At 40.5% G+C, this 24,117-nt stretch overlaps 2 protein-coding genes across 2 annotated transcripts in view; one reads left to right on the top strand and one right to left on the bottom strand.

The window, feature by feature from the left end:
• Nucleotides 1–7,045, bottom strand: part of GAR1 (GAR1 ribonucleoprotein) — a 90,111-nt gene extending 83,066 nt beyond the window's left edge. The window contains exon 1 of the mRNA XM_063107274.1: nucleotides 6,859–7,045. The gene's annotated coding sequence lies outside the window, so the exon portion shown is untranslated. The remainder of the gene's footprint in view (nucleotides 1–6,858) is intronic.
• Nucleotides 6,472–23,905, top strand: PLA2G12A (phospholipase A2 group XIIA). The gene is made up of 4 exons (XM_063107276.1): nucleotides 6,472–6,922; nucleotides 17,197–17,273; nucleotides 18,346–18,511; nucleotides 22,847–23,905. Exons 1-4 carry the CDS (start codon nucleotides 6,715–6,717, stop codon nucleotides 22,963–22,965), a joined length of 570 nt encoding a protein of 189 aa, XP_062963346.1. The 5' UTR covers nucleotides 6,472–6,714; the 3' UTR covers nucleotides 22,966–23,905.
• Nucleotides 23,906–24,117: the final 212 nt, after the last annotated feature.

The following is a 24,117-nucleotide window of genomic DNA, read 5'->3' as shown; positions in this document are numbered from 1 at the left end:
ATAACAGAATACCTGGGACTGGGTAATTTATAGAGAAAAGAGGTTTATTTGGCTCACGATTTTGGAAAAGCTGCATCTGGCATGTGCCTCAGGCTGCTTCTACCTATGGCAGAAAGAGGCTGGGCAGCCAGTGGGAGCAAGGAGATCACATGGAGTGCGTGCACGGGAGAGAGAGAGAGAACACGCATGTGCGAGAGTGTGCGTGCGCATACTAGGCTTCTTTTAACAACCCACTCTTTGAGAACTAATAGAGCTAGAACTCACCTCCCCATCCCCAGAAAGGGCATTAATCTATTCATTGGGGATCCACCCCCATGACCCAAATACCTCCCAACACTGCCACATTGGGGATCAGATTTCATAATGAGCTTTGGGGGGACAAACATATCTAAACTATATGAAGGAGCCAACTACACAAGAGAATGGAGATCAGTTCATTGTGACTGGAGCTCAGGATGCAGCTGAGGAACTGGAGGGAGAAAAGGCCAGACCAGGATGGGCCTCATGCCAAAGAGTTGGGACCACTGAAGGATTCTGGAAAGTTCAAGCTGGAGGCAGTGAGGAAGATGTATTTTTAAGGGGGTAAGACAAAATAGAGAAGACAGTTAAGCGTCTCTAGGGTAATTCAAACAAAAATGATGGAAGAAACTAAACTGGGGACAAAGAGGATAGCGCTGATTCTATATATGTTAAAGAGTGAAATAGATGACAGAATACTAGGGAGAGGGATTTTAGTCCAGGATAATTCCCAGACTCTTGACTGATGAGATAATTGGTCTTGCCCCTGATTGTAGAAATAAAGGGAACAGAGGACTAGAAGCAGGTTTAATCAGTTGGGGATATTTTGAAATTGTGGTGCCTGTGGGAGCTCAGTGAAGATGTACAATATGCAATAGGAAATGCAAAGCTGGAAATCAGCCAGAGGTTTAGAAGTAGCCAAGAACCCTATCTAGAGAAACCAGACACCTTAATTTGTCTTGATGGTCTAAAACCCGCCATCTCACCTAAGCCGGCTCCTTTCCATCTGTCCAGTGCTTCCTCCATGGGTGCCAAGTAATCTTACATTCTGCCTATACAGATCACTTGAAAATCTCTCTCCCTGATCAAATGTGCCTGATGATGGACCTGACAACCCCCCACCCTGCCCCACAGGCAAAGAGCCATTATCTTCAACATATTATGGAACCAGCCCCAATGTTCACAAATGTGGTGCAGCCATCTCTTGTCCTTTACTTTGTCCTGTCTTGAAATCTATTCATGCCATTGACTTTTTAGCCAGAGGCTGGAACCCAGCATTTATTTCCCTTGAATTAGAGCTCCCTTTTAGAAATTAACCTCCCATTCTTAGCACTGGGCAAAGATTGATCATATAGCTGAAATTGTTTCACTACATGGCATTTATTCTCATCACAATAACACTGCTGAGGCCATTTAGTGAGATGGAAAAGACTGTGCTGTGGATTGAATGTCCCCCCAAAATCATTGAAGCTTAATCCCTACTGTAACTGTTGAGAGTGGGAAATCCTATTACAGTCTTTGAAAGGTAGGGCTTTGAAGAGGCAATTAGATTATGAGGACCATGCCATAGTAAATGGATTAATCCATTTGATGGTTTAATGGTGGTCATGGGCATGGTTCTGTTGGCTTTAAAAGGAGAGCTCATGAGAAGCTCTCTCTCTTGCTTCTGCCTTTCCCACAATGTGATATCCTGCATTGCTGAAGTCACCACCAAAGAATGCCCTCACCAGATATGTCCCCTGGACTTTGGACTACAAGACCGTAATAAATAAATATTGTTTCTTTACAAATTACCCTGTTCTCGGTATTTTGTTATAAGCAACAGAAATGGATATTAGTCTGTTTCTGTTGCTTATAACCAAATACACAGAACTGGGTAATTTATTTAAAAAAAAAATTATTGGGAACTGGGTAATTTATTTAAAAAAATAAAATTTATTACTTACAATTTACTTTGTCCTATCTTGAAATCTATTCATGTCATTGGCTTTTTAGCCAGAGACTGGAACCTAGCATTTAATTTAAGAAAAGTTAATTGGGAACCGGGTATTTTTAAAAAATGAAATTTATTGCTTACAGTTTCAGAAGATAGGAAGTCTAAAGTCCAGCAAACATATCTGGTGAAGGCTTTCTTTGGTGGTGACTTTAGTGATGGCAGGGTATCACACTGCAAAAAATGACAGAGCAGAGAGATAGCTCCTCATGCATTCTCCTTTTAAAGCCCTCAGAACCAAGCCCCTGATCACCATTTTTAATCCTTTCACTATGGCATGGTCCTACAATCTAATCACTTCTTCAAGGCCACATCTTTCAATTACCATAATAGGATTTCCCACCCACAACCACCGTTACAGTGGGAATTAAGTTCTGGGGGGACGTAACCCAAAGCACTGTCCTTGATCATTGGTATTTTGATTTTGTGTTATTGTTAATAACACAAAGGAATGCATAATGTTTTAGTTTCCAAGTATTCTAAGTTAACACGTTACATTAAACCCAAAAAACTTTGCATTCTCACCTCATTAATACCATCACATTCCGTTATGTCCTTGTATAGAGACCCATTAGGGGTTTCTAGAAGAGATAGCTGACTGTGCTTATTATTGTGCTGGGAAGTTCTGTATAGAAAATACAACTTATGGCTGGCCAGTTAGCTCGGTTGGTTAGAGCAAGGTGTTGTAACACCAAGGTCAAGGGTTCAGATCCCCGCACTGCCCAGGTGCCAAAAACATAATAATAATAAAGAAAATACAGCCTAGTCTTGGCCACCAGCAGATCCCATTCCAAGGTACTCATATAGCTCAGACAAGAATCAACACAAATATAGTATATTTTATATTTTCACAATTTTATTTTGATAATATCCACTATAATTGCTGGTCCCAATTCATCTTCTATTTTTCTTCCTGACTACAATTGTGTTTTGTCCCCAGTACTCCAATGAAATTTGTCTTGTGAAGTTCATCAATAACCTCCAAGTCACTAAAACAGGTGGTCCACATCCAGTCCTCACCTTCCCCACATCAGCAGAATTGGTCATTCTGTCTTTCTTTGACACACTGGAACACAGCACTCTCTTACTGCTGCTACTTGGCTGCTCCTTCTTGGTCTCCTTTACTCGTACTTAGTTCCTGACCTCCTAAGATGTAGACTTTGTTCTGCTTCTCTTTACACACCCACTTTTTAAAGAATCTCATCTAGTGCCATTGCTTTAGAAGCCATTCCTATCCTGGCAACTTCCAAATTTATTTTTAACCCTTATCCCACCTTTGAACTGCAGGCTCAGAATAAGCTTCTCAAACACGGTATGACTAAAATTAATTTCCTAAATTTTTCCCCAAAACCTGCTCCTTGTACAATCCTCCCCATTTCAGTTAGTGAAAATTCTCTACCTTTCCAATTGCTTAGGTCAAAACCTCAGCACTGTCCCTGATTCCTCTTTCCCTCATATTCAATCCATCAGCAAATCCCTTTGGCCCTACCATCAAGTTACATCTAGAATGTGACCATTTTCACACCTCCATTGTTCCCTCCCTGGGCCAAGCCATACTAATATCTTACCTGGTTTATTGTGTCCTACCTGGCTTCCTAATTTCAGCCCCTACTCCCCCATAATAAAGTATATATAGAGACAAACTAGCCATTTTATCTAGCAGGACAGGCCTGGAAGACAGCTGTGGATTTGCAACCAACGCCACAAAAATAACAGGTTTTACTGATTAGATGATAGTGTCCTGTATAGAAGGTTCTTTTCAAAACTTTTCTGCTACTATTGAGAAGAAAAGATGGAAGTGGGTCATCTAGAAGCAGTTGTAAGATACGGTCATTCAGGGCATGCATCCTGTGCAGTGGCACAAGGCCACACATTCAAAAGGGGTCCACACTTAATGCTCTGCTGTTGTCACCTTAAAATTCTTAATAACTTCGAACAAGGGGCCCTGCATTTTTATTTTGCACCTATCCCTGCAAATTATATAGTTGGTCTCTGGTCAACGCCAAACACTGGCACTTGTCAGCAGGAATTAAGAGGAAAAAGTAAATCTTGGAATTACTGCAACAGAACAACAAGTATCTAATCACTGAATATAAAAAAGAAAAGAAAACATAGACCCTTGTTCTAGAATTATGGTGGGGATTCCCATGGGAGAACACAGTGGAAAGAGATTTTCTTGACAGAAAAAGAGAGCAGTTCCATCAGCCAGAGGAACTGGCATTTGAGAATTTAATCCTTGAGGAGAGATGAGAAAATAGAAGACCAAGTTTGAATCTGCAGCAATAAGGCTATAAGAAATTAGATGAGATCAGCCAGGAGTAAACGTAGAGAGAAAAGAAAAAAAAGGAGAGGCTTTGGGTCTTAAATGAGACTGAAACCAGGTTATCTTACTAAATTCTGTCTTTTCTTTTGGAAGATTTATTCCTGAACTAAGGAGTTTTTCTGGAAGACTTGAACCAAGTCTGTTTAAAGATTCCCATGGTGGAGCTAGGTGATACCTCAGAGGTAACCTAGTCCAACATCCACACTTTAGAGATGAGAAAACCAGTTTTCCAGAAGCTAAGAAAATGATTTTATGTTGCTGTTTCTAAATGTGTTGTAAAGTACTGTCCAAAATTTTTTTAAAAACTCTCTCTCTGCTTCCACATCTTGCAATGTGAGACCCCTGGGTCATTGTTGTCACCACCGAGGCCTTCACCAGCTGTGTTCCCCTGGACTTTGGACCTCCTAGACTCTGAAAGTAATTTAAGGTCACCAGTATGGAAGTATATTAAACAGGCGTGGACCATTTTCTGGATCACATATATTACATGAATTCAGTGTAACAACACTTGTTATAGCTGGACATAGCGAGAAGACAGCCATCTGCAAGCTGGGAAGAGAGCCCTAAGCAGGAATCTGACCATGCTGGCACCCTGATCTCATAATTCCCAGCCTCCAGAACTCTAGGAAATGAATGCCTTTTGTTTAAGCCACCAAAAATTAATTAAATAATTAATTAATCTAAAAAAATCTTTGGCATCTTGTGAGGACAGATAGAGGCCTTGGTTTGACTGGATACTGTCATGTGATTTCTCACCTCTGACTCCTTCACTGTAACAAAGATAATACCTTCCAGGAACATTCCTCCCCTTCCTCCACTGTGGTAGGAGTTGATCACAGCCCAGGATGCCTGGCTGAGGGTCTGACTGTAGACTAAAGTCCGGCAGGGTATCCACTAAGCCAGCCTGCAGGAGGGAGGGAGGCTTTTCTCTCTTTCTTACTTGCCCAAGGGCTGCACCTCTGTAAAACGGTGTTGTGAATGTGCGAGATCATGAACCGAAGTGCCTGGCACATAGTAAGCACTCTCTGAAGAGGTATGTAATTTTTATGAACTCTACACGCACATTTATTATAAACCCATGAGGTTTGTAACAAACACAAATAGCCAAACTAAAATATATTGGTAATTCTCATAGAAAGGACGTATCTATTCCCAACACTTTGAACACTGCCCTAAATCATACCATAAAATTCTTGAAAACTGCTGGGATACTAAGATAACCAGATATTTGTAGCTCTGGTAAAAAATACCGCAATCGTTATTTATGGATACTGCACAGCGCTGGGGATGAAAAATACAGGGAAACGTCACTAGAACTATTCAGTTACAAAATATCTTAGTAGAAAAACGATAATTTCCTTGATTACGATTTTTTACCGCATTTATTTGCAAACCAGGGAAGGAAATTTGTGGTTTTTACTGTCAAACCATTTTTCTTCCAGAGAGTCCAAACCAGCATCTAGCTCATCCTGGTTAAAAAGTCAAGCACCGCCATAGCCTTGGGATGACATCCCCCAGATCCATCACCGCTCCCCCAACAGCGGCCACTGCGGGTCTTTAGAATCGGGGCCAGACTGGAGAAAGCGAACCTGGGCAATGCAAGATGAGATCCAGAGTCGCCCACGTCTACGACAGAATCACGTTTTCTTTTCTTGGATTTTTTTTTTTTTTTTTTTTTTGTGGCTGGCCGCTACTGGGATCTGAACCCGTGACCTTGGTGTTAAAGGCTGCGCAGAATCACGTTTTCAATCCGAAACCCCAGCTGGGCCTTCGCAGCGCTCTCTGCAAGAGGCTCAATTGTCCGAAGTTGCCCACACCCCCCAAAACGTCGGGGTGGCGGGGATGAACCCTGACAGGTCAGGATAAACCACTGGGGTCCGTCCTGCACTCTGGCTGCCCTGTACAACCACGGGAGAGTTTTTTTTTTAAACACCGATACCCCTGAACCAATTTACTTAGGCTCCCGGGGGATGGGGCCGAGGAATGAGTATTTTTTTAAGGCCGGCTCAGGTAACCTCAAGTGAGTCTGGGCGGAGGGCCTCGGGAGCGCGCCAGACGACCACGTGGGCGTGGTACCGCCCCGCCCCGCGCTCCCCTTCCCCCGCGCGCTTCTGACGCGCCACGCTCTGCGCAGGCGCATAGGGACGGCCGCCGGCCCAGGTAGGGGGTCGCGCCCGGCTGTGCGTCTCCACCTCCGCGCCACCTCCTCGCGGCTGCTGCGAGGCCGGGCGGGCCAGCCAGCCGGGAAGAAGGCGTGGGCATGGAGCCGGTGGCGGCCGCCGAACCCGGGACTCTCGCCGCTGCCTAGGGCGCCCGGGGGCTCGGTGGGGGCGCGCCCGCCGCTGCGGATCCGGGACCCGTGGGGCCCGGCGCTGCGCGTATGGCCCTGCTCCGGCGGCCCGCGCTCGCCCTCCTGCTCCTCCTCCTGGCGGCCGCTGTCAAGTGCCAGGAGCAGGCCCAGACCACCGACTGGAGGGCCACCCTGAAGACCATCCGGAACGGAGTCCACAAGATAGACACGTACCTGAACGCCGCCTTGGACCTCCTGGGAGGCGAGGACGGACTCTGCCAGTATAAGTGCAACGACGGTGAGAGGGCACCCAGGCCCAGTGAGGCCCGGGCTTTCAGGGGAATTGGGATGACGGAGGTCGTGGATGTGTGAGAGTGACGGATACAGGGCAGACCTTGACGGTGTCCTTTGCTGTGGAAGAACCTAACCACTGCTGGAATTCTTGCAGTTCTTGTGATTGAGCAACCTGGGTATAAATTCGCACTGCTATTGTTAGAACGAGAAAGGTCGTCTGAGTGCATTGTTTTCATTGCTTTTGAATTACTTCTTTTTTTTTTTTTTTTTTTTTTTTGCAGTTGCACGAAGTTGCCTAAGAACTTACTAACATACAAATCGTGGAAGTGGAGTGGAACAGGCTGATTTTAGCTCTATTTTAGCGCTTATAAATTAGCTGAACATGCAGGCAAACCACAAATTTTGAAATCACGCCATATTAATTTTCCTCAAGAGTCAGTATCAATTGTTTTTCTGCAAAGCTATAGAAAATAAATTGTGAACTTTGTACAGACTTTTGGTATACTTGATTGTCGAGAAAGAGTTCTGATAACTCTTCTAGAAAATAATCTACCAACACTTGACAGTTTTCTTTCCTTGAATGTCAGTCACCACTCCTCCTCATTGTTGGTTAATATTAATGTAATTGTTTTCATTTACTCTTTTCACATTTTTGAAACATTAATTCTGTTTGAATCTAAGAACTTGTTTGGTAGCAATGCGACTAGTAATAAACTCAGTATATCAGGCAGAGATGGTTCGTTGAAGCACTTTTTCGAATGCTTAAATATTTTAATAGTTCAGAAAAACTGCTTGGGTTTCTGTTCGGAAATTCAAAATAAGATAACACTTGGGAGATCATGTTTCCAATAAGATTAGGCAAGATCTGGGTGTCGTTAATGCTGGCAGCTGAAAATAATAAGGAACCCGATGACTTTAACGTGGAACCTGATTGTGTGTATAGGTGAACTTAAAAGGAACCTATATCGTGTAAAACTGTGATGTCACCTGCTGCCTGTAATTCTTAAAATAATTTCTGGCTTTATGTTAATAGAGGTAACGAATGAGCTGTATCTTGAATGCTATAAAGTACTGAACAGGTAGTTTCATATTTCATTACTTCTGAAATTTATGCCTAAATCTTACCACTTGTTTGCCACAGGAAGAATGTTTTTGTCCTTGTAGAGCTTGTTAGGAGGAATATAAGTGAATAATTTAAGGATTAAATGGTTGCCTTTCCTTAGGCAAATACTGTAGTTTTACTTAGTCATTCCCATTCATTATACAAATATTTGACTCTTGACTATATGTCAGGTGTTGCTCTACCCATTGAAGATTCAGCAGTGAACAAACCAGACAAAATCCTTGTCCATGGAGCTTATGTTCTGGTAGCGAGAGACAGTCAGTCAGTAAAGTAATAAACAAGTAAAGTAAGCTAAATATGGTGTATATGTAGGTCTGTAGTATGCCTGTGCTTTGAGAATAGTGAAGGAGAGAAGCCAGCAGTGGCGGTGTTGGAGGCAATTTACTCTTTTGAGTAGGTTATTGAGGGAAGACCTCACTGATAGAATATTCTAGAAGAAATGTGAAAGTGGTAAAGGTGACACTGGTAAAGGTAATTTGGGGGATGAGCATTCCAAGCAGAAGGAACAGCAAGTGCAAAGGACCTGAGGAGAAAGGATGACGCCACAGGTTTTGGCCTGAGCCAAAAGAAGGGTGCATTGCCATTTACAGAGTCAGGGAAGACTTGGAAGGAGTAGTCTTCATACGTTTATTATGAGTACTGAGTTCTTGAGTTTATTTGCGTTTAAAATATCTCTGAAGTTGAGTGGATACTATTCCTACTGAAAGAGTGTTTTAATGTTTCCTCTTACTTAATCTTTTTCATCTTCTGCAAGCCTCACAAAATTTACCATTTGGAGCTTAGAGCAAGATCTCCAGTATAAAAAACACAAATGAATTTGAGAATTTAAGAAATGGTATGCTTCAGTGAAAAATCCTTTTGTATCTTAGTAAGTAGTCTCTTTAGTAGACTTAAGGTTCCAAGTCACCATGCTGATAATTTCAACTCACGAGAATAGTTCTTTTATTTTCTGTTACTTAAGTCTCCCTGGAACAATGCTTCAACCTTTCCTATATTTTGAAATACAAATGACCAAATTAGAATCAAACAGAAATAGACAAATCCCAAAGCTAGGGTGTATGGTGGTTAAGGAGTGTTTTTTAGTTGCAATGAAGAGATCAAGGGAGCTTTTTAAAAAGAAAGAAAGTTAATGGTAAGGAGAGGGTGGTCAGATTAAGGGGCACAGACTTGTTGCGTTCAACTATCCTTGCTTTACCTAAGGGACTGGTGTTATACAGCCTTGCTCCCTTACTTTTGGCCATCCTCCATTGGGTGAGAAAAAGGCTTTATTGAAAGTTTAAAGTTATTTAGGGGAACAAATTTGATAGTTGCTGTTTTTTTCTTCTTTTTTCTCCCTGACAGCAGAGAAAATTTGAGGAAGAAAACGTCCCAATTTCCTTTGAAAAATAGAAAGCAAAATTGCTTATAAAAGTGTTTTTAAAATTGTGAATGTCATTAATTTATTCAGTGATGTATGTTCTCACAGGATCCCTCTGGCTGTTGTGCTGAGAATAAAAAAGGTCAGGGGGGTGGGCTAGAAAGAATGGAACCAGGGCGATGCATGCAGGAGTCCAGACAAAAGATGGTAGTGGTTTTGTCCAGGTTGGTAGTGGTAGAGGTGGTAAGAAGTGGTTGGATTTTGGATGTATTTTGAAGGAAGAACCTAAAGGATTTGCTGATGGCTTGAAGTAGAATATGAGTAGAGTTAAAAATACGATTGGTGGTTTTACCTGAACAACTGGAAGGATGGAGTTGCCATTAAATGAAAATGGGGAAGACCATAGAAAGAACAGTTTTCAGGCATTAGGAAAAATAATAGCATATTTGTATGATTTTGAGAATGATTTGGTATAGTGTAAAACACTGATGAGGGAGAAAAGAGAGAGAATTATTGGAGTCATATCCTTAAGGTAACTGAAAGGGGTGGGTTCTAGTACATAAATAGAGAAGTTGGCCAAGAACAGATAACATTATAACATTATTCCTGTTAATAGGAACGAAGGTGGAGGATATGAGCATAGATGCCGGTAAGGTGGGTAGACCTTCAAGTTCACTTCCGATTGCCTCAGTTTTCTCAGTGAAGTAGGAGTCAACGTTGTCAGCTGAGAGAGGTTATAGAAATAGAGATGTTGGAGATTTGAGGAAAATAGGAAAATGAACAAACCAGAAGAGTATAGTAACATAAGGGCCCCGTGGAGATTAATGATCATGAATTTAGAATCTCGAGTGTTTAAAGATGAGGGTTGGGATTCCACCATTGTGCTTCCTACAAAACACAGTGGTAAGATCAGTGTGTGGCCCTACAGCCTTCCCCTTATGCTTCTCATCTGCTTTATATTCTTTCAGGTAAAAAGAATTGGTATATTTGGAAGTATTTACATCAAATTTAGAAAAAATATATAGAAAATAACTAATTTTGTCTCAATCCAGAAAAATCTTTAGAATTCAGCTGTATGACTGAAGCCTCAGAGAATACAATGATATTTTGATTCATTTAGTTACTAAAAGTTTCAAAAGTCCAAAGCTCATGTAGTCTACATGCCAGATAAGTTGGCCTACATAAATTAAGCATCCATATGTGCAAAGTTACTGAGAATGGAGTTGGAGAGGAAGACATGACCCCTGTTTTCTCTAGACCTAATCATTCCCAGGTAGAACAAAGAATAATGAGAAAATATTGGGCCTCAAGTAACTAAAGAGATTTTTCTGAGACTTTCTCCATTTTCTTTCCTTGAGGTAGGGGAAAAAAGCTATCTCATTATAACAAGCTGCTTATATGACATGTCTGTTTCTATTAACATATATGATAGGAAGAGACAGTGTGAGGAAGCAGACATTGCAGGCTTATTGTAAATAAAATTAACTTCACATTTTTTAGACAGTTTTGAGGTATAGTTTACATACCCTAAAATGTACCCATTCTAATTGTACAACTGAATGATGTTCAGTGAAATTATAGATAAATGCAATCATCACTACAGTTCCATTTTAAAACAGTTCCGTAACTCCGAAAAGTTCCTTTGTGCCTGTCTGCAGTTAATCTCTGCTCTTATCTCAGTCTTAGGCAACTAATGATTTGTTTTTTGTCTCTATAATTTTGCCTGTTCTGAAATTTCATATAAACAGAACCATATAGTATGTACTTTTTGTGTCTGGCTTCTTTCATCTATCATGATGTTTTTGAGGTCAATCTGTGCTGTAGTATTTATGAATAGTATATTCATTTTTCTTGCTGTGTAGACATACTATATTTTGTACATCCACTTACCAGTTGATGGATATTTGGATTGTTTCCAGTTTTTGACTATTATGAATAATGCTGCTTTCTGTGGACATATGTTTTCATCTCTCTTGGGTCAATTCCTAAGAGCAAAATTACTGGGTCATATAATAAGTTTATGTTTAACTCTGTGAGAAACAGCCAAATGGTTTCCCAGAGTGGCTGTACCATTTTACACTTGCATGGGTAATGTGTGAAGGTGGTAGTTTTTCCGCATCTTTGCCAACACTTGTTGCTTTTTTAAAAAATAGTCATTCTAGTGGATGTGCAGTAGTAATCTCATTGTGTTTTTAATTTGCACTGTCCTAATGACTAATGATACCAAGCATTTTTTCATGGGCTTATTAGCCATTCACATATCTTGTTTGGTGAAATGTCTATGAAAATCTTTTGCATAGTTTAAAAAAAAAAAAAGAATTCAGCTATCTAAACAAATGATGAAACAAGACATCAAGAGAAGGAGTTATTAAGTCAAAAACAAAAATCAATGAATAGTCTTTCCATGCAGTTGTACATGGTAGATTGGGGGAGGGGTTGTTTGTTTGTTTTTAATTCTTCCTCTCATCTCATTTTTTCCTTAGCTTTCTGTATTTGCTTACAAATTTTAAGAGACAGTAGCCCCAATGTGTCGTGGTATTTTGGTTTGACTCTAATTTTGTTGCTTCTGTTATGAGTTTTTGCATCTTTTATAAAAAACTGGCAGCAGTAAAAATGCTGATTTTTTTTTAATGTTCAGCTTATAACACCATTTATAACAAAATTTGAAATATTAATACATTTGTAATTTTGGCATCTGAATCAACTTAATTTTAATAAACAACTATATATATTTCCATTTAAAGGTGAATTTAGAAATTCAAAACACTTTAAATGTTTTGAAAAACTAGTTACTTCCAAGTTTCCAGTGTTGCTGTGGATAAAGAATATTTTAATTTCAGGAAGGACTGTTTCCCATTTTTTTCATCTGGTCCGTTGTTTGGGTGTCCACTATGTGCCAGGCATTTTCTAGGTGAGCAAGACAAAGTTCCTGTCCTCATACATACCGACCAATGTTATGTTAATTTGATAAATACTAGAAAGAAAAATATAGCCAACCATGGGTTGTGGGAGGGAGGAGATGCTATTTTAGATGGGGTGAGCCAGAAAGGCCTCTCTGAGGAAGTGACATTAGCAGGTTGCTTCAAAAGGAACCAAAAAACTAAACGTACACGCCCCCTTTGCCAATTTTACCAGCATTGATTTCATGGAGTTATCCAATGTCTCATGTACAGTAGATTCTGGTTCTTTATTACTTGATTTTCTCAACTTCTCTCCTTAGGACTAGTATAAGTAATAACCCTATTTGAGACAGCAACCTCCTCCATCTCAGGCCCCCATTTTCTTTTTTGCCAGTTGACTCTCTGTACTGTCTCTGTTCTTCTTTGTTCTCCTATAGTGAGCATGGTTTTTCTGTTTTTTCTTTCCCTGATTTCATTTGCTTCTGATCATTCTCCCATTTAAAGGTAATTATCTTTAATGAAATGAGAAAATGTATATATGTTAATACACTCACACGTATGTATGTATCATTATCATTACACATCATCAAAATGTCAAGAAGTGTTTTTATAGACTTGAGATCAAAGAAAGGTCTATGGCTATAGATAAAATATAAGGAGAAGGAAAAATAGAAGTTCTTCTGTTGTATGAATATTGAGGGAATATCCTGGGTTAAATTAAAAAATATCACTTGAGATCGAGGATATTGGATATTAGAAACCCATGTGCTTTTAAAACTCTAGGCCCATATTAGTTGTCTGAAGGTGGTAATCTTTGATCCTCATGGAAGAGGGAGAGGAGCCAGAAATCTGGAGACCGACAGATGGGTGGGGGAATGTATAAGGTGTCCAAAAACATGGAAATATAGGTTAAACAATATGTTAGTTACATTTTCAAATAATATGCCCAATATTATTTCTTCAACCTCCAGACACCTTTTTAGGTGATATACTTTTAAATTTAAAGCATTGAGTCCAATTGTTAACCTGAAATATATGTATAGTAAATGCATTATTTTTCATTTCCAAGCTTTTGAACATTCTATCGTGTATTTACTTTTGTCAGATTAACAGTTTGACTTAATATATATCTCTCAATAAGTTTCTAAACATTTTAAACAGTTGATTGTTAAAAATCCTAAGAAGAGTTTCATGATGAAGCTTAAGGAACTAGAGTGGGTTCCCCAAGAATATAATGCTGATCCAGCCTCTCTCTGTCTCTGGGTTTCTAGTGTGGTAGGACAAAGAAAACCATGGATAAAATGTGTAATTTTTATGATATTCCCATGAGAAATGTAGACTGGATAAAACTTGATTTAGGTGAAGTCAGAACTGGTTGAGTGGTCTACCCAAAGGGTTGGGTTAATAACTTCATGGCTTCTTATGAAGAGGGTTTATCTATAGCATGGTGTTGTTGACCTCTGTCCTGTGTAATGTCTGTGTCTCAGGTTTATGAATATAGGCAACACTGGGTGAATAGCTCTAGATTTAAAATCTGCTGAATAATCCTGGATGATGAACTAAAACTAACAAGGTAGAATTTTAGAATCTTGTGTTTAGGCTCAAAAATTAAATTGCCAAAATGCTGAGCCTCTAGCAGTAGATATTAAAAAGTGCATTAGAAAGAACTGATGATTTTTTACTGCTGTCTGATGTATGTTAGCACTAAGACACAGCTGAAACATATGCTAATTATCTTAGACTGTGTTAATATGCATACTTTATCCAGCTCAAAAGGTAAACAGGCCCATCATACCTAATGATGTTCAGTTTGGGCTGCCACATTTTAAAGAGATGTAACGAACTAGAAGTGGTCGGTATTGGGAGGCTGATGAATGCTCACCAAACTCAAAAGAGACTGAAGTGGCAAACTGCAATACCAGTTTATTAATTTATATTGAGTATTATAACTGCCATGGAAAGTAGTTTCTTGAGAACCTAACCATAGGCATTGGAGATACAAAACAGACAAAAATTCCAGCCCTCAGGAGTTTACATTTTAGTATAGGAAGACAGATAATAAACAAAAAATTAGATTAGTGATATAGTCTGTTGGAAGACATTGCTGAGAATGTGAATGACTTAAAGTCTGTTCAGGCTTCCATAATGGAATGCCATAACTGGATGGCTTTTAAACAATAGAAATTTATTCCTCACAGTTCTGGAGTCTGGGAAGTCCAAGATCAAGGTGCTGGCAGACACTGAATAGTGTCTGGTGAGGGGCCACTTCCTGGTATAGAATAACACCTTCTCACTGTGTCCTTATATGGCGGGAGGGGCTAGGCAGCTCTCTGGGCCTCTTTTGTAAGGGCACTAATCCCAGCCATGAGGACTCCAGCCTTATACCCTAATCACCCCTAATGGTCCTACCTGCTAATACTATCACATTGGTGATTAGGTTTCAACATATGAGTTTTGGGGAGACACAGACATTCAGACCATAGCAGTGAAGGAACAACTATGTAGATATCAAGAGGAAGAGCATCCACATAGAGGAACAGCAGGGTCAAAGGCCCTGAAGCAGGAGCAGACCTGGAGTATCTGGTACAGCAAAGAGGTCAGATGTGATGGAATGGAGTGAGGAAGAAAGGAAAAGAGAATAGTAAGGAGAAGAGGTCAGAGAAGTCACGGAAAGGCCAGATTATTTAGGGTCTTACAGGCTTTACAGACTTTAGTTTTTATTCTGAATAAGATGAGAAGCCATTGGAGGGGATTTGAGCAGGAGAGAGACTTCATCTAATGTATGTTTTAATAGGATTACTCAGGTTCAGTGTTGAGATTGGACTATGTTGGAGCTGATGTGGGGTTGGGGAACAAAAGTGGGGAGACTAGGTAGGAGTTTATGGCAATAATCCATGGTGGCTTGGAGCAGGATGGTAGTAGTGGAGGTGATGAGAAGTACTTAGATTCTGAATATTTTGAAGGCATAATCAACAGGATATGCTTGCTGTTGAGTTGAATGTGGGGTATAAGGAAGTAAGAGTCAATAATAGCTAAGATTTTTGCTCTGAGCATCTGGAAGGATGGAGTTGCCATTAACAAAGAAGAGGGAATTGTGGATGGAGCAGGTTTGGGATGAATGTCAGAAGGTACATCTTAAGTGTGAGATGCATATTAGATATCCAAATGGTTAGTATGTCCTCCCTCTGCAGGCCCTTGTAAGTGGGAAGCTAAATCATAAACAGCTTTCTTATAAATAAAGGACTAAAATCAGGACATAAGAGTTGAAGGACCACAATGACTTGTCTGTGATGGCCTGAGGCATCTTTCATTTTCCTAGGGCCCAGAAACAGCGCTTCTTTGACAGTGCTGGAGAAACAAGACCAAGTTCTGTCATCGGCCTCCTCTTTTCTAGACTCATCTTAACCATTCCCTTTTGTACACATTGTTCCTCAGAATGAGTGAGCAGACTATAGCTTTTAATCTTCATGAGGCTTGAGGCTGTGCTTGATCACCTCAATTGAACATGGAACCTCTTAGCAACTCACTTAAATCGTTTTCAGTTATTACTTTGAGTGGGTTACTTATGTTGATCGCTGATTACTGAAAGAGTTGCTTTTTTCTTCTCTCACTTTATTTTTTAGGGTAACCTTATCTTTATTTAAGTCGCCTAGCAATAAATGTTGGTTGAGGGCCGACCCTGTGGTGCACTCGGGAGAGTGCGGTGCTGGGAGCACAGCGGCGCTCCCGCCGTGGGTTCGGATCCTATATAGGGATGGCTGGTGCGCTCACTGGCTGAGCGCTGTGCGGACGACACCAAGCCAAGGGTTGCGATCCCCTTACCGGTCACAAAAAAAGACAAAAAAAAAAAAAGTTGGTTGAATGAAAGTTGGTGAAATACTTTGTGTCTGTCCAAAGTATCCAACAATGGGATGCTATTTTTGTGTTTCCCCAAGGGGCAGAGGATTGTTTACAGGTAGAATTTATCAGAAGGCAGACGAAAGAACATTTTAACAATTGGTGTCATTACACAGTGGTTATTTCTTGATGTAGGAGGATTATGGGAAATATTCAGAGGGACAGTACAGGATTATCCAGTATGTTAAAGTGATTTCCATATTACATGCAATGAGATATTACTGAAGTTCCCTCCAAAATTTAAAATTGCTTTGATGATGTCATCTTTCTCCTTGGCACTGAACCATTGGTGCTATTAGGGAGTAATAGTATAGCTGGAGTAATATAGTTTCCCAAATATCCTCCTGGCCTTTTTCCTTTGCTGGCAAAAAGTACATTTGTGAAATGGTTGGCTGGAGTGGGGGACAGAATATGTGGTCCTGTAATATCTCGTGGTGGTATTAAGCTTATGAAATGATCATTGGACGACCTTGTCTTTAGCTTTAGACTCTTGCTGAGTAAACTGGCTAATTAATGTTTATTGAGGTTTGTGTGCAATGGAGCATTTGCAAAAGGTTGGGAAGATACAGTTCTTGCCTTATAGGTTTTAACCTAAAAATATAACTGTTAGGATGTACAGGAAAACAGTGTGCATTTGCCTTTCATGCATATAAACCCAATCTGGCATATAACCTCTGAAATCTCCGGAGTCCAGAATAATCTTTTATATGTTTTGTATGGCATAGACTTATAAATAATATTTTATGAATTGCTGTATATGTGTATGTGTGCACATTTGTATATATTCCACATTCTTCACCACAGGAGAAATAAAAATAATTAGATAGACAAGTTAGCATTCTTAATTTGCGTGCTCATCAAAATACATATTCACTATGTCAGCATCCAAATAAGTATTAAATATTTTCAAGGCTAGTCTAGCACATTGTGGACTTTTTTTAGTATGTATTTTATTTCTGTTGTATTTGAAAACTTATTATGATACCATTTATATTTTATAGGATCTAAGCCTCTCCCACGTTATGGTTTTAAACCCTCCCCACCAAATGGATGTGGCTCTCCCCTGTTTGGTGTTCATGTAAGTATTGTTTTGTATTTGATAAGTTTTATGACTAGTAGGTTGTTTAATACTTTAGATAATACAAGATTATCAATGTGCTCTCAGGTTCACAAATAATTTTGCTTGTTGCAGTAGTGATATGGTTTATTACATTCTTTTATGGCAAACATAACTCCTAACAAAACTAAATGGTGTAAAATTAATGTTTTATTTTGAAATCTTGTAGATGTTAATATACCATTTAAATGGTATTTCCCTATGTCATAAACAGTTGAAAAGTTTGGGGTACAGAAGTAACACTGCTTGGGGGGAAAGTATAGATAAAGCACGTTTTCTACATTAAAACAAAGCTAAATGGGATAGCTGTGTGGTTCTTGTAGGGGAGTATTATGGGAAAAAAATGTTTATGAGACTGATTCCTAATCACAAGGGTTTTGTGTTAAAAGTTATTTAAAATAGGGCTGGCTGGTTAGCTTAGTTGGTTAGAGCACAGTGTTATAACACCAAAGTCAAGGGTTTGGATCCCTGTACTGACCAGTCACACACACAAAAAAAGTTATTTAAAATAACTAAAGGTAAATTATACATTCAAAGTAATGGTATCTATCTTTGGAGAATGGATAAATACTTAAAGATTAAAAAATAGAAACCAAAATTGAGTTATAGGAGCTTAGAAGTTTTCTGCAACATTTCACATAAAGTACATTTTATTTGGGGAGAGAGAGACACAAAACACTTGGAAATATCCACAGATCATACTTGCCTAGCCCCTGGAGAAATCTTTCAATGCCTTATCTTTCCGTTTTTAAAACTACGTTTTTAATTTGGGGTAATTGGGAGTTTTGTTTGTTACTGGCAGATAACTGTGCAAAACAGGGAGCAGTGAGGCATGGCTGAGATGGAATGAGATGGGTAGGTGTGGATAAGAGTTATGGAGAGACTTATGGGAAACATTTGTAGGCAGAAATAGGTTTTGGAATTACAGAGAGGGCAGTTATTGTCATTTATTTCTATTAAGTCTACTTGAGTGCAGGACTTGAGCAGAGGAGTTTTGCATTTCGTTGACAATCTATCCAAATGCCTCTTGCAGCTTAACATTGGCATCCCTTCCCTAACAAAGTGCTGCAACCAACATGACAGATGCTATGAGACCTGTGGTAAAAGCAAGAACGACTGTGATGAGGAGTTTCAGCATTGCCTCTCCAAGATCTGCCGAGATGTACAGAAAACACTAGGACTGACTCAGCACGTTCAGGGTAAGGATGATCCAGTGGGTAGGTGATGAGTGCGGTTTTAAAAGTTTTATTGAATGCTTTATATTTTGTATAGGATTTACCAGTAGGGGTCTTTCATATATATATTATCTATTGTGATACAGCCTCTTTAATTTTCTCAAGTGAGGAGCTAATAAATTTGTAATCTAAAATGACTTATAGTCATAGGAACAAGAAGTGTTAGGAAATCTAGGAGAAGAGTGTGTGAGGAGAGAGGAAAGAATTCATCCACCTTCTGCCCTGGAGTATGTCTCTAGTCATCATCCAGAGCTTTATTTCTCTCAGTTCTAGATGCTAGAAAGTATAAGATCAAAGCACCAGCAGTTTCATTGTCTGGTGAGGGCCAACTTCCTGCTTCACAGATGGCACATTCTAGCTGTGTCCTCACATGGTGGAAGGGCCTAGGCGGCTCTCTGGAGCCTCTTTTATAAGGGCACTAATCCCATTCATGAGGGCTTCACCCTTGTGACCTAATCACCTCCCAAAGGCCTCAACTCCTAATTCCATCACCTTGGAGGTTAGGATTTCAAATAGGAATTTTGGAGGGCACAGACATTCAGACCATAGCAACAGTGAATTTAAGAGTATAGCACACTGGAGACTTCTGATCAAGATGGCAGAATAGATGGTCTCACAACTATTAAAAAGCAATGACTTCCAAGCTGGAGCCGCTAGAGATCAGGGGAAGAGGAGGAGAAACGTATGGAGTTCATGAAGGCAGAAGAAGCCATGATGAGAAAAAGAAAGGACCACTCCAACCATTTCAAGCCTTCACCACTTCAAGGCTAGCCCTGGTGAGCACATGGAGCAAGAGCTGGCAAAAGCCATTGCTGTGCCCTTTGTATGAAGTTGCTTGGAAGCTACAGGGGAGAAAGAGGCCAGGAAGACCACTAACAGGGTTCCCGTGGACCCACATAGGAAAGAGGGACCACAGACAACTGAAAAAAGGAACCACTGAAAGGCCAGTGAATCATCACAAGGGACCGGCACATGTACGGTCCCATGGGAAGTGTTTGGAGTGCAGGGGATGGGGGAGATAGGCCCACTGGGGGAACAGTGGGGCATAGCATGGACAGCTGATGTGCTTTCCAGACAGCACAGGCCCACTCAGTGGAGACTGGTCAGGAATATAGAACTGCAGGAGGTGCAGTTTGCTGAAAAGACTCAGGCCTAGACTAGAGTTTCCACACAACCCACATGTACCAGAACTCACAAGACCTGGAAGTGTTTACAAGGTCAACAATTAAAACCTGAGCTGCACAAAAAGCTTTCCCGAGAGAATCAGCAGCAAAGCAGCAATTTAGCTCAACCACAGAGCTCAAGTGCTGGTCCCCAAAGGAAGTTCCCCCATTTTAGAAGTAACCAGAGGGCAACAAATTAGCTCCAGTGCGGAGTTTAAGTGGTGGGTGTAGCTAGTAATCCAACACAGAACTGAAGAAAAGACAAAAAACCCACAGATCAAAGTTCTGATATTAACAGTAAAGGTCTAACACCACCAAAGAACACCTATAAAACCTAGAAGGACCAGAAGAACTCCAGGCTCCTAGGTCAGGGGAGGGCCAAGGGTCTCTGCCATGCCCCCCCAATGTCTGCATTCAGCCCAGCAACAACCACCAGAAGTGCCCCAGGCTCCTAAGCTGGGGCAGTAGAGGGCCACGCATCTCCCCCCCACCACCACCAATGTCCACATGCAGCCCAGCAGTGACCACCAAGCTGCTGCCAGAAGCACCCTAGGCTCCCAAGGCAGGGCAGGGGTCAGGGAGCTGAAGGCCTCAGCCACACCCCCCTGACATCCGCATCCAGGCTGCTGCTGTTTGCACCTCAGGCTCCGGAGCCACTGGGGAGGGGCCTGAGGGCCTCAGCCACGCCACAACAATGTCCGCATCCAGCCCAGCCACGACGACCAAGCTGCCACTGGAAGCATCCCGGGCTCCTGAGCCAGGGTGGTGGGGGGGGCCGAAGGCCTCAGCCCCCGCCCCCCAGTGTCCACATCCGCCCCAGTGATAACCACAGAGCCACTGCCAGAAGCACCCTGTGTTCTGGAGCTGGAGCGGTGGGGCACTGAGGGCCTCAGCCATGCTCCCCCCCCGCCCCCCCCAAAGGCCATATCCAACCCAGCCATGACCAAGCTACTGCCAGAAGCCTCCTGGGCTCCCCTGCCAGAATGAGGGGGGTGCTGATGTCCTTGACCCTGCCCCCCATCCTCCTGCTCCCACCGTATCCCCCTGCCCCGTAACACCACAACATCTTAGAATGTTAAAAAATAATAATAAATTAAAAAACAAACAAAAAAGAATATAGCACACAGGATTTGAAGAAGGAAGTTCTAGAAGATTTGAGTCTTAACTCTGTCTTCCTGCATAACTGTGTTGGGAGGGTCCCCCAAACCACACCCAGGTTCAGTGATTCACTAGGAGAACTCACAGTACTCAGCTAGTAGTTGTACCCACGACTGATTTATCATAATGGAGGGATACAAACCAAGATCAGCAAAGGGAAAAGTCACTTCAGTGTCCTCATTTTTAAAATGGGAAGAATGATAGTACCTACCTCCTAGAGTTGTCATGGAGAGAAAATGAAACATTTATGGAAATACAAATCACTATTTAAATACTAGTAGTTATAAGGTTTCTCTACTGTCAAGCCAGAGAGTGGTCCATACACTGAAATCAGAAGAAGAGCAATGAGAAGGCACAGAGGAAAGCTAACATCTTTAAGCACCATAAGATACTGTGCTAGATACTTCATTCATGTTTTCATTTGATGCTCACAAAAACTCAAAGAAGTATGTGGTGTTATCCCCACTTTTCAAGAGAAGAAACTGAGGTTCAGAAAGAAGTAACTTGCCCAAAGTTATATACTTATCCTTTAGACTTTCTGACTCTAAAACCTCTGCTTTGTCTACTGCAGTGTTCCCCAAATAGTCTCATATTATAGGACTGATTCTGAAATCCTAATAATAACCGTCAAGGAAGAAATCTCTGTTCCAGACGAAGCTTGAATTCACAGCCTCTATATCCCCGGGCATGTGTTTGGCTAAGGTAAACTAGTTGTACAGGTGAAGCACAGGTGGACGTATTTCCTGTTTTCTGATCTAAGAAGGACATAATAATGTGGCTAAATGATGAGACCAGCTTTCATGCAGTCTCCTATTTAATAGTCATAGCCTCTACACTTCTGTGGTTGGTTGTTTTCCTTAATGGCACAGTTTTTTGCAGAATTTTGAAAATAATAAAACTTAATAATGAAAAGTTTCTTCCTTAACACAAAGGTTTGAAACTGAAAGTACTTGTACAACTAAAAGCTACTCTATGCTACATCTCCTTAAGTGTAACATGTTAAGATAATCTCACCTGGGTCTTTCAGGTTTCTTAGAATAAGAAAAGCAGGGCCGGCCCGTGGCTCACTCGGGAGAGTGCGGTGCTGATAACACCAAGGCCCCGGGTTCGGATCCCATATAGGGATGGCCGGTTCGCTCACTGGCTGAGCGTGGTGCTGACAACACCAAGTCAAGGGTTAAGATCCCCTTACCGGTCATCTTTTAAAAAAAAAAAAGAAAAAAGCAAATTGATTACTTTTAAAAAAATTTTTTTTAATTAAAAAAAAAATAGCTGTACTGGGGAAAAACTTTTTCTTGGTGGGTGGCCAGTACAAGGATCCAAACCTGTGACTGTGGTGCTATAGGGCTGCATTCTAACCAACTGAGCTAACTGGCCAGCCTTGAAAAACATTTTTGATTCCTGTGCCCCCACCTCCAACTCCCAAGCCAAACTGGAATATTGATCAAAGGAAGAGACTGAGTTCCATTTACTTTAAGCATCTTAAGTGATGTGTGATCAGTTCTTAGAAACCATTGGCCATAATGAAATGTTTTGAGGTTTTTGTTTTTAAACTTTATTTCTTCTGCACCTAAAACATCTTTCCTCAAAAAGCAAATTTAAGAGTGTTATCAGGCATCTCTATTATTGATTATATTTTTCAGATAAAAGGAAAGTTAACACTGATTAACTGGTCAGTGCTGTTGATAAAGACTGTTACTTGTCTACTACAAAATATTGGGTTGAACAGTTAAATGCAAAGAAAATATAAGATACATGGTAGAGACTAAAGCTGATATATAGATATATCTATAGATATATCTATAGATATATCTATATATGCTCCTGGTTTGAGAGGGTTTGGGGTGACTTTCACCCAACTTACATATGAGCACTCACGAGGGATGTGCTTGACACTGTGCTGTAACATGTAATATAGGTGAAGAGAGACTGATGCTTTGCAGTTCCCCAGCAGTAATTCTATTTTCTTACTTTGCAGCGTGTGAAACAACGGTGGAGCTCTTGTTTGACAGTGTTATACATTTAGGCTGTAAACCATACCTGGACAGCCAACGAGCTGCATGCTGGTGTCGCTATGAAGAAAAGACTGATCTTTAAAGAAGATGCTAACAGCTGGTGACAGATGAGGACAGAACATAACCTTTGACAAAGAACTAATGCTTGTACAGCATAATGTTGTCTTATTTTTGTGAAAGGATTATTTTAAGACCTTACAAGACTTTATATTTTGATGTTAAAACCTCAAAGTAAAAAGCAGAGTGGGAGAGACGGTGAGGCGAGCGTGCCTGCCTTGCTGGGAATCCTCCTGCGCGGCACCGCCTCAGTGTGCCGGGTTATCTTGACCAAATCTCAAAAACAGGTGCTTGTTAAAGGGAGAAATTTTGAAGAGAAGAATATGTAACTCAGTTTTCACAACCACATTTACAGAAAAAGAGATCAAATATAACATTCATTAGAAGGTCTGTTCAACATTATCTTATTACGAAATATGGGAAAATCTTCACTTAGAAGTATTGTTTGTTTACTGTGAAATTTTAAGTACACGTTTATGCCTGGAAGGATCTGACTTGATTTTTTCTCACATAATATGTTGTTTCTCTGTAGCCAGTTGAGCATATGAATGTCACACTTCTATTAGGATTAGTTATAAGGACAAGATTTCCATGTCTGTTTCGCTTGTAAAATCGGAACCATCAGCTGGCAACCTCTTAGGGAGTAAGCCCAGGAGATCTAAGTATTATGTAATATGCCTAGAAGGCGATGTGAACAAGATTCAGAAGCACAGCCAAATCCCATTTTATGATCCACTCATATGACAAATGTCATCTTTTGTTACAATCTTTGCCTAAATTGGAGAAAACAATATCATTAGACAAGTGAAAAGGTGTTTAACATAACTGATCAGAGCACTATATGCTGTTATGCTTTGATGTTTAAATTCCCCAGCACTTGTTCCTCATTGTACAGTCTAGGATATTTTTAAAGGACTGACCATTTACCAATTGTGGCCTTAATAAAAATTGTTCTTGGTATAGTTTTTGTTTTGTTTTGGGTTGTTTTTTGTTTGTTTTTTGCTTTTTAAGTCAAAAAACAAACTGTGGAGTGAAAAGGGATAGAAAAGGCAAGCTACAAAGAAGTACCTTTGTATATCTCTTATTTACAATGAAAATTATGAACAGATGTTTAAGAGCACATCCCAGAAAATTTCAGCTGCCTCTGAAAATGTCTGTGAATGTTGAAAACTTTTCA

This window comes from Cynocephalus volans, chromosome 9, assembly GCF_027409185.1.
Source record: "Cynocephalus volans isolate mCynVol1 chromosome 9, mCynVol1.pri, whole genome shotgun sequence".
NCBI lineage: Eukaryota > Metazoa > Chordata > Mammalia > Dermoptera > Cynocephalidae > Cynocephalus > Cynocephalus volans.
The sequence above is the reverse complement of the archived record's forward strand: the minus strand, read 5'-3'. Positions and strand labels throughout refer to the sequence as shown.

Coding starts and splice junctions, on each gene's coding strand:
- PLA2G12A (XM_063107276.1), top strand. CDS start 6,715: ATGGCCCTGCTCCGGCGGCCCGCGCTCGCCCTCCTGCTCCTCCTCCTG. Junction 6,923..17,196: donor CCAGTATAAGTGCAACGACG/GTGAGAGGGCAC, acceptor TATATTTTATAG/GATCTAAGCCTCTCCCACGT. Junction 17,274..18,345: donor CTCCCCTGTTTGGTGTTCAT/GTAAGTATTGTT, acceptor TGCCTCTTGCAG/CTTAACATTGGCATCCCTTC.